The sequence below is a fragment of the Salmo trutta genome, chromosome 2 (genome assembly GCF_901001165.1).
Source record: "Salmo trutta chromosome 2, fSalTru1.1, whole genome shotgun sequence".
Lineage (NCBI taxonomy): Eukaryota > Metazoa > Chordata > Actinopteri > Salmoniformes > Salmonidae > Salmo > Salmo trutta.
In genome coordinates, this window is record NC_042958.1 from 59943200 (window position 1) to 59954236 (window position 11037).

The window sequence follows — 11037 nt, forward strand, 5'->3', positions numbered from 1 at the left end:
TGTCTGTAGCAAGGACCAGGTACCATTTGAAAGGAAACACTTGGAAGTGTGTGAAAATGTGAGAAGAATGTAGGAGAATATAACACATTAGATCCGGTAAAATATAATACAAAGAAAAAAACAACTGTAAAAAAAATGATAATTGTCCCATCATCTTTGAAATGCAAAAGAAAGGCCATAATGTATTATTCCAGCCCAGGTGCAATTTAGATATTGGCCACTAGATGGCAGCAGTGTATGTGCAAAGTTTTAGTCTGATCCAATGAAACATTGCATTTCTGTTCCAAATGTGCCTAATTTGTTTATTAATAACTTTCATGTTCAAAACTGTGCACTCTCCTCAAACAATAACATGATATTGTTTCACTGTAATTGCTACTGTAATTTTTTTTGTTTATTCTGGTGTTAGACATGTTTGCTAACTGTACTGCTGGTTGCTGCTCCTGAACTGACTTCCTACCTGGTTTTAACCCTTTATTTTATACCTGATCAAACCTAAAGAATCCCTAGCCCCATTGTTCAAACCCCTGACCCAGTAACATGCTACAGAAGCTGGACCCGTCAGTCTTTAGAAAAGGCTGTTTCTCAATTGGCTATTTCTCAAACAAAGTAACATAAAGCCTTTTGAGAGTTTACAACAGCTAGTAACAGCCTTGACATTGGAAGTTCTCCATACATTGTGCAAAACTTTGTTAAGTTTTGTAAGCCTATTTGAAAGATGCCTTTTATTAAATATTGATAATACATAGCTCAATGTTATATTGTAAGCTCATTTGATTTAAGATTAAAAAAACTAGAAATCACACATATTGGCTTAAGAGTGAAAGTCTGGGGTTAACTTGTTTGGTTAAACTTAATCTTCATTTCTCCACATGTGCCATTCTACTATGGCTGACCCTGTAACACAACACATTTCACTGCACCTGTCCTGTGTGTGACAATAAAACATTCATTTAATACATAATCAAAAGTGAGTTGTTACTGAACTAACCTTTGCTTTTCATAATCATGATACTGGAGAAATTGTTACAACATTTAAGAAATGTTATTTTGTCTTTTCTTAATATTTCAAATACATCAACAATCCATTTAGTTAATTCCTCACAAAAAATCATTTGGTAACACTTATTTTAAAGAACTCTTAATTAATAAAGGGGTTTCAAAAGTAAAGTAGTTACTATAAGTGGTTTACAACTGCAAAATAAAGAGATTTAACGGTACCTTATTGTAAAGTGTGAACAGGAATTCATATTAGTATCTGTGTACAAATTATGGTAGTACTTTATTTACTCTACTACTATGTTTAAAAAAAAAAAATTGTACAAATTAATAAAAAGTAAAAAGCTGAAATGTCTTGAGTCAATAAGTAGTAAGTTTAAGAGTAAAAATGTGTTTAACAAGTCACATAATAAGTTGCATGGACTGTGTGCAATAATAGTGTTTAACATGATTTTTAATGACTACCCCATCTCTGTACCCCACCCATATAAGGTCCCTCAGTCGAACAGTGAGTTTCAAACACAAATTCAACCACAAAGACCAGGGAGGTTTACCAATGCCTTGCAAAGTTACAAAATATTGGTAGATGGGTAAAAATAAAATTAAAAGCAGACATTAAATATCCCTTTGAGCATGGTGAAGTTATTAATTACTCTTTGGATGGTGTATCAATACACCCAGTCACTATAAAGAAAATAGGTGTCCTTCCTAACTCAGTTGCCGGAGAGGAAGGAAGCCACTTAGGGATTTCACTATGAGGCCAGAGTTTAATGGCTGTGATAGGAGAAAATGGAAGATGGATCAACAACATAGTAGCTACTTCACAGAACTAAACTAATTGACAGACTGGAAAGAAGAACGCCTGTAAAGAATAACACATTTTCCAAAACATTCATCCTGTTTGCAACAAGGCACTAAAGTAATACTGCAAAAAAATATTTTTGTCCTGAATACAAAGTGTTATGTTTGAGGCAAATCCAATACAACACATTACTGAGTACCACTCTCCATATATGCATTTTTTGGCTCAGTCTGCTTTCCACCAGACACAGCAGGACAATAACCAAAAACACAAGGCCAAATCTGCACTGGAGCTGCTTACCAAGAAGACAGTGAATGTTCCTGAGTGGCCGAGTTACAGTTTTGACTTAAATCGACTTGAAAATCTATGACAAGACTTGAAAAATGTTGTCTAAAAATGATCAACAACCAATTTGACAGATCTTGAAGTACTTCAAAAAGAATAATGGGCAAATCTAGGTTTGGAAAGCTCTCAGCGACTTACCCAGAAAGACTAACACCTGTAATCACTGCCAAAGGTGCTTCTAGAAAGTATTGACTCAGGGGTGTGAATAATTATGAAAATTAGATATTTCTGTATTTCATTTTCAATAAATTATTAAAAATGTCTAAAAACATGTTTTCACTTTATCATTATGGGGTAGTGTGTAGATGGGTGAGAAAATAAATATATTTAATCCATTTGAATTCAGGCTGGAACACAACAAAATGTGCAATAAGTCAAGGGGTATGAATAGTTTTTGAAGGTCTCAAAACCCAGGCAGTTTGTGTCATGTTCAGTGTAACTGCTGTTGAGTATAATTCAAATTTATCATGGCTGCGTTAGACAGGCAGCTTAATTCTGATCTTTGTTTCACTAATTGGTATTTTGACCAATCAGATCAGCTCTGAAAAATATCTGTTGCAAAAAGATCTGATGTGATTGGTCAAAAGACCAATTAGTTGAAAAAAATATAAGACTTGGGATGCCTGTCTAAACGCAGCCTATGAGAAACAAGGCCAGGCCACAGTTATGACTCTGCTGACCCCTATTGTTTTCTGATACACACTGCAGTTAACAAAAGACAAGCTGAGTCCACAGATACCACTTACTGGTCGGGTCTAGCTTCTCCACTCGATGAGAGAGGGAAATGAAAGGTGTTTCCATCTTGCAATTCAAGTAGATTACATAGCTGTAATAACAAAGGCACATCTATGTTATTTTGAGAGTCCTACAAACTGTATATATTTAAAATAAGACAAAGGTTCACAAGACTGATTCTAAAACATTTATTTCCATGTTACAAAAACAGCTTTGCATACCCCTGTGCATATTCATGCGCACACGTTTCACTGCCAGTGAAAATAAGATATTACTCAGTCTCACAATACCGATGGTATCAGACAGTGTGCAACATTCTTAATTCACTCTTAACGGAAAACCTTGCATAGTACTATGTAGCTAGCTCTTTCCACCGGTGCAAAGGTTCAGTCGAGCAGAGATTAAATTATGAAAATGATGTAATCATGGATCTCATGTAGGTCATATTTCGCACGCTAGATTCATACAAACCACATATACCAAGTTACAGTATATTAAGTTCAAGTTATTTCATCTGTATTGCACTTCATTTTAACTCACTCTTGTTCTGCATAAAATGGATCAAGAGGAATAAGACATTGCTGTAACGCCAACAGCAAAATACTTTGGTACAATCCAGCACATTTGAATGCCATTGGAAAATATCACTGTCCACACACAAGAATCCTGAAATACATTGGCTGGATGTGCCATCAATCTAAACATGTAGGAAAGCCTTATTGAAAACCATTGGAGCCACAGTTATTACAGTGCCTATTCTGTATGCACTTCAGAGATTCTTTGTGCTCCAAATATCAGTCCCCCTGTTGTTCATACATCCTCCTGAGTCTTGACCAATCAGTCTTGTTATGACTGCTTTACAGGTCTTGTCTCCAAACAGTTCCTGTATGGAGTATTGACACAAATCTTTTCCGGCCACACTTTACATTAGAGAACATAGTATTTCCTTTGTGTTCATTTTAGGGGAATAACTTGTGTCTAAATACCAACAAAAATAAACAAAAAAAGTACTCCAAGTGCATGAAATTGCAAACCTGTTACATGTAACCTAATAACATTACATTACACATAACTTTCCTTTGTATAAAGTAAGTAAGTAGCCTGGTCCAAGCCAGAATGTTACTGCAGTTACCGTTATTGTAGTAATACCAACAATGCATTAACTAGCTGTCGTCATTGGCTTCAGCATCACCCTGGACAAGCTGCTGGAGAAGGCCTTCTTCATCCACCTGTTCAGACGCAAAGAGATTACCCTCCTGCAGCTCGCCAATGAGAAGTCGCTGCAGCAGAAGGGCATCACCGTCAAACAGAAGAGGTGAGTGAGGGCTAGAGACACAGCATGAGCTCTATTGGGTCTAATTGAAATTGGAGAGTTAATTTACTTCTAGAGAAATGATTGGGGATCCTAATAAATCAAATCAAAATATACTCAAATCCACTGTCTAATTGAATATATGACTTCTTTCAAATTAATCTAAATTACACCATAAATGTATTCAGTGTTTCCCCTAGGATTTGTTTCAGCAGCGGTGGCAAGGTTAGCGGGGTGTGGATTTCTACTAGCATTAGCGCAATGACATGCTGGCTGTTCCCATAGACTTCCAGTCATTGAGTCAACGACTATCCATTTAAAAGTGTGTCTGGCAGAAATATATATTAAAACAAAAAATTCTGTCAGAATTTTTTGCAACAGTGGCAACAATTTCCACACCTGCTAAATGAATATAGGAGAAACACTGGTCTTGGTGCTCTGGTTGCTGCCCTGATATCCGATGCTCTTGTGTCCAATGCTGGACACCTTCCTGTTGGCGCTGCCCCTCACTGCCCCTGCCTTCATTCTGACGCTACTACTCCCACTCTCGGACATGGTCCTTCCCCTCCTTTTCTGCTCCTCCTCCTCCTCATCCTCCATCCCCCTCTCCGCCTCCTCCTGCTGCAGGTTCCGGAGGTTCTGACAGTTGCATACCCGCTCCTCTGGCTGCTCCCTGGTGGGACGGAACCACTTCAATGAAGCGTAGACGAGCTCTACGAAACTGGACACGGCAGATATCACTCCCACGGCGAAGTAGAAACAGAGGAAGACTGTCTTCTCCATGGGACGTGACACGAAGCAGTCCACCGTGTAGGGGCATGGGAAGCGGCTGCATGGGAACTGGGCCTCAACCTGGAAGCCGTACAGCCACCACTGACCTACCAGAAATCCCACTTCTGTCACCAAACGGAAGGCCACGTTTATAACATAGAGCTGTCGGAGGTGGCGCTCTTCCCTGGCGGCGTTGCTAATCAGCTGGATGAACCTTGGCTGGCTTAACTGCATGGTCCTCTTGTTGTGGTGGTGCATGGCGTACATGAGGAAAATGAGGGACGGCGTGGAGATGAGGACTATGTGGAACACCCAGAAGCGATACTGGGAGATGGGGAAGGCATCATCGTAACATACCTGCTTGCAGCCCGGCTGCAGGGTGTTACAGGCAAACTCCCCCTGCTCGTCTTCGAACAAGTCGCCGGCGACAGTGCCCAGGATGAGGATGCGGAAGACCAGCATGAGCAGCAGCCAGAAGCGGCCAAGCATAGGGGAGTGGGCCTGGAGGGAATCGAAGAGGCCACCGAGGAAGCTCCACTCACCCATGATGCGAGGACTTGGCCTGGCCTATTCCTCCTGGCTCTCTGGGGGTCTCTGGAGGTCTAGTGGAACTTATATTCAGTCCATTTTCAGAAATAGTTATCCCTCATGATTTACTGGCACGCAGGGTTGTCAAGTCAAAATGCCAAGTCTGGTCACAAGCCCTTCCTTAAGAAGTACTAAAATGGATGATGAAATCTGAACATGGTGATTAACAGATCAAAGGCTAATTCCATGGGCATGTGTCCTTCACATGACCTGAAACAAGACAGATCAAATATTTGATTGTGTAACATGCAGAAAAAAAACGTATAAAGATAGCTATTCCAATATGTTCCCTCATCCACATTACATTTAATTAATTAACACAAGCAAATACCTGTATTAGATGAGAAGTTGCTTCAACTCCTTTTAAGCTTCCTTAGGAAATGAACCAATTCAGTGAAAACCTCTGCTCCTTTCGTGATCTTAAATGACATTGAAGAACAGAGGTTTTGATTAGTTAAGAAGCACATAGGCAAAACAATATAGGTATATTATTGAATGTACTTAATATTACATACAAAACGACCCACACAAATATTTAACTTGCTCACATAAAGGTTAAACATACTGAGAGAACATACCAAACTTTTCAACCATATACATGTTAGATCGTCATAATAAGCCGATTCCTGTACAAGCCTGGTAGAAGTACTCTTTAGCCTCTGGCAAGCACACTCTGGGTGCCTTGTTTATGTGGGCAGGTGCCTTCTTTGATTTGGTACTTCAGCCTGAGGCAGCCGTGAATCAATGGGTAGCAGTCAATGAGTCATCAAAATATTGTCAGTCCAAAAAAAAAAAAAAAAAGCTCTGTAGAAAAACCTTTAAACATTAGGCATTATATCATCCATCCATTAAAAGGTGCAATGACAAACAAATGGAGCCAACCCGTGTTGGTTCCCTCAGTGTGCTTCTCCTAGCAAGCCGACTATTACCACAGTCTAACTCCACGTTAGACAGTGATAATGGTTGGCTTTTAGTAGTCGGCTTGCTAGGGCGTCAACGGGGAAGGAAATTCCTGTCATGTCCTATCTGGGATATCAAAGTACACAAACATAATTAATGTTTACTCAAGAGTGCATACTCTTGATTGATGATGGCTTTTCCTAATGGCAGGAAGAGTCAGCACTTCCCAATCGGCCTGAGCAGTTCAGGAGAACACAGGAACACCCCAGCATCAATACACCACCCACAGGGTAAAAACTGGTTGAATCAACGTTGTTGATTGGATTTAAAAAAAGTAAACAACATAAGGGAATTTCATATTTTTCCCCCCCAACTTTTAACCTAAATCCAATTACATGGTGTAATGTTTTGTTGATTTCACATTGAATTCACATTAGTTGACAACTCAACCAAATTTAAATCAAAACTAGACGTTGAACTGAAGTCTGCGCCCAGTGGGCACTGGTAGACCTACTGATACAACAGCTGTGAGTGCTTTTGTATTGGGATTGGGTGAGCCGGCCAGTCCCCGACTTTGTTTTAATTTTCAAATAGCCTACACCCCTCTCCTGCAGTCAAATGAACAATTCGTCCTCTAGTGGCCTCATGGGTGGAATGTTTGTAATACTTTTCATAATTAATAAACGTTATTATTAAACCTGCTTAAAATCCGCTGTTTCTATGTCAAATGAACGGTTTTGTTATATTTCAGTTTTCTGTGATAAATATGAAATGTAATATTGGGATGCAAACTCAAAATTGAACAAATTTAAACTCTATATGTGACATGGTACAGGTGTCTTCAGTTTTTAAGCCCATAACCATGTATGTGAAGTGAATACTTTGTTTTAAAGTAAATGTGACTACCAAGAAACACTCTGTGTGACCCTAATTTAGCCCACTGCAGAAAAAGACTAGATTGAGTCATCCTTTGAACTTTAAATGTAGGCTACATGAGGTCAATACATTTTTATGTCAGTATCGGATGAAACTGTGGGCTGAGGTAAATTGTTTAATTGCTACTTGCCCTGTTACAGTTTAGATTATTTAGTTACTTACATTAACCATGTTTGGAATCATAGCCTTCCATGTCGATACGCAGGTTGGCATTTATTGGGATGCAGCTCTGCAGCGGTCACTAGCTGGCCTAGCCACATTCATAACATCTTATTTCAAACCCTAACTACACTGCTAACCTTATGCTTAGCCCTAACCTTAAATTATGACCAAAAAGCACTTCTTTGTTTTCACCATAAAGACAATTTTGACTATGCAAGCCGCAGTCAAAATTGCCTTTATGGTAAAAATGTCATGAGCTAGCTACTAGTTTAAAGCAATTAAAGATCTAATTGTTACAAATAATTAATGCATGGACTACATTTGAGAATATTTTTTTTACCTTATCAAGCTTGACAATGATACACTAATTTATCAATCAAAAAAGGTGTTATGAGTGAGTGCACCATAAACATCTTTCCAGGGTGTTGGTGCATCCTCCTCCCAATAGAGCCTCTTGCAACACCACTGATAGGGAAAGGGAATCCATTTGCAAAAGTCAAGTTTTGCTTTGATGTCAAGTCAGCTCATATTGTTGCTACCTTAGCTGTTATGCTAGCTAATGTGCTACTGAAGAGTGACACTAGCATATTGACATGCACATTGTCTAGCTAGCTACCTACCAAAGTTCTCAGTTGAGTGTCTAACTTATCAAGTAAACTTCCTAATAAACGTTAAAGTTGTGTAAGCTAATTGATGCCTTGTTAGCAATGCAATGTTTTATGATATAGAGTGAAACACATTTTGTTGATACCAGTTTCAATCTGTCAGCGTCACTGACTGGCTAGCGTTTAGCTAGCTGGCTAGCTAGTAGACTGTCTCTTAATGATGAAGTCCGTAGCTATCACATTTTTGCACAATTCATGTGATAGCTAGCTACCTAACTAATGATTTGCCGAAACAATGTTCCCGTCTTTTAATACCTAGCTAGCTTGGTTTCCATTTTCCAACAGATTTTTCTAAACCACCTAATTGGTTGTCACTTTCTAATTCCCTGATTGGTCATCAGCGGTTATTGATCTTGGAACTGTTCACCAGAAGAACCGGCTTCTGGTAAACTGTTTGCCACTAGTGGCAAAAAATGTTATTGTCGCCAAAGGTTTGCAGCAGATTCACTACTAGTGGTAAACATTTCCAAACTTCTAGCAACATTTTGTGGCACACCATTTATCTTGCAGCAAATTTGTCACAAACTTTCAGGAAGTTTGCCGCAACAAATTCATTTTTGTATCCTATCGAACAGGCAGTGTAAATTTTTTTGTGGAAGTCAACAACTTTTTTTTATGTCAGAGAGACAAAAAGCACATCAGTAGAACCCAGTAAAAAACTGCGGGCGAGGTGCCGCCTGAATTGATAAAAAATTACTTTGATATCATGGGTAGAGTGAGGCTGGAGAGGTTGCAGTAGCCTAATGGTGTGTGTGTTAGTGCACTGTGTTTGTATGTCATGACTGTAAACACATCTTGCTTTAAAAATTTAACAGCACTGCAGCCTCACTCTACCCCTGATATAAGTAATTTTTTAAAGTGAAAAAAAACGACTTGGTATAATTTTGATTATAGAAGATTGAATAAGTGTGCTTTAAACTGTTTACTTGGAATGATTTGTAGCTATCGTCTCTATCTGTGCATGAGAGTTCATCCGACTCAGTTTCTCTACCAGAAAACACGCGATACCGTAAAGTGTTGTGTATCCGCGCACGAGAATCCAGGCGCAAACTCAAGTGCAGACGTCTTGACTGCGTTTTGCGAGTGTCGGCTCACTTGACCGCAGTAGAAAACTGGGCCAGTTTGACAGCACATCTGTTTGAATGAGAAAAAAATAAAAAAATAACATATTTGGACTATCAGTAACCACGTTTCCATGCGAGTAAAGTCACGAACTTCACAGGGTGTTGAACGTGCAAGCTATGAGTTTCATGCTCCTTTCCAATAAATATGGAGGGATTATTCTGGTGGCATTAGGATTGATGCTCGTTTGACAAATAGGCCTACAAATATTCTCGCTCTTATCCATAATAATCAAATTATTTAGACTAGCTGTTGGCTAAAGCGCATGTAACAAGACCAGAGTAAAGTCACATTTGCTGTTCAACGCAACAGTGTTTGTGACAAAACTGCCGGTAGAGTTGAACATGTAATGGAAAAAAAACATTGAACGTTAGATCTTTATTCGGTACATGAAAACTTAAGTGAACATTTTTCTTTTGTGTGCACTACTTCGTCACACACGGACTTTTCTTCACTACAATTCAGTTTGGTGGAAACACCACTGGAGGGAAAATGCGCATATTTTCTTCATGCGGGTTTTAAACTGAACAAAAATATAAACGCAACAACTTCAATTATTTTACCGAGTTATAGTTCATAACTGTAAATCAATCAATTGAAATAAATTCATTAGGCCCCATCTGGATTTCATATGACTGGGCAGGGACGCAGCCATGGGTGCCTGCCCACTTGGGAACCAGGCCCAGCCAATCAGGAGTTTTTCCCCACAAAGGGGCTTTATTACAGACAGAAATACTCATCAGTTTCATCAGCTGTGACTGGTCTCAAATGATCCCGCAAGTAAAGAAGCCGGATTTGGAGGTCCTGGGCAGGTGTCTTTACACGTGGTCGGCGGTTGGAGGTACTGCCAAATTCTCATTGCAGGCGGTTTATGGTAGAGAAATGAACATTAACTATCTGGCAACAGCTTTGGTGGACATTCCTGCAGTCAGCATGCCAATTGCAATTGTGGCATTGTGTTGTGTGACAAAAAAAAAAAAAAAACATTTTACAGTGGCATTTTATTGTCCCCAGCACAAGGTGCACCTGTGTAATGATCATGCTGTTTAATCAGCTTCTTGATATGCCACACCTGTCAGGTGGATGGATTATTTTGGCAAAGAAGAAATGTTCACTAACAGGGATGTAAACAAATTTGTGCACCAAATTTGCGAGAAATGTTTTTTGTGCACATGGGAAATGTTCCTATTGGGAAAATTAACAATAGTGTTCCTTCATGACCCTTTGCAGAACCCATTGGTGTGTGCATGAATGCGCCAGACATCTTCGTGCTTGTGTGACACTTTTTAATGTGGGTCAAACAGGAAATAAAATTATCGGAGTTTATTGCTAGTCGTTAACAGAAATGTGGGACAACCGTGACCGACAGGAGACTGTCTACCGGTCGCCCCCAGTTAGTACAGGCAGGAAGCTGGAGCGACACCGTGTGCTAACTACACTCTACCGGTGTGTACTAACTAAAGCCACCTAGTCTTCTTGGGGTTTATCAGCGATTGTTATGGTGCATTACAACCATCGACAGTACTGGGGCACCCCTGCTTCCCACCTATGTAGTGCAATCATAGTTTAAAAATGGACTAATACAGGTATAAAATGCATATTTTGGATAAAGAAAAAAAAATTGTGTGTAGAGCTTCCTGAAACTGATTATAACTATAGACATACATTGTGTACACAAAACATTAGGAAAACCTACCTGA

The 11037-nt window shown here is 39.3% G+C and overlaps 1 protein-coding gene across 1 annotated transcript; it reads right to left on the minus strand.

Annotated features, from left to right (window-relative positions):
* Window positions 1-3055: 3055 nt before the first annotated feature.
* Window positions 3056-6528, minus strand: LOC115159289 (gap junction delta-3 protein). The gene is made up of 3 exons (XM_029708869.1): window positions 6131-6528; window positions 5884-5971; window positions 3056-5762 (listed from the first exon to the last, which is right to left on the minus strand). The coding sequence occupies exon 3, from the start codon at window positions 5508-5510 to the stop codon at window positions 4596-4598; it is 915 nt and encodes a 304-aa protein (XP_029564729.1). The 5' UTR covers window positions 5511-5762; window positions 5884-5971; window positions 6131-6528; the 3' UTR covers window positions 3056-4595.
* Window positions 6529-11037: the final 4509 nt, after the last annotated feature.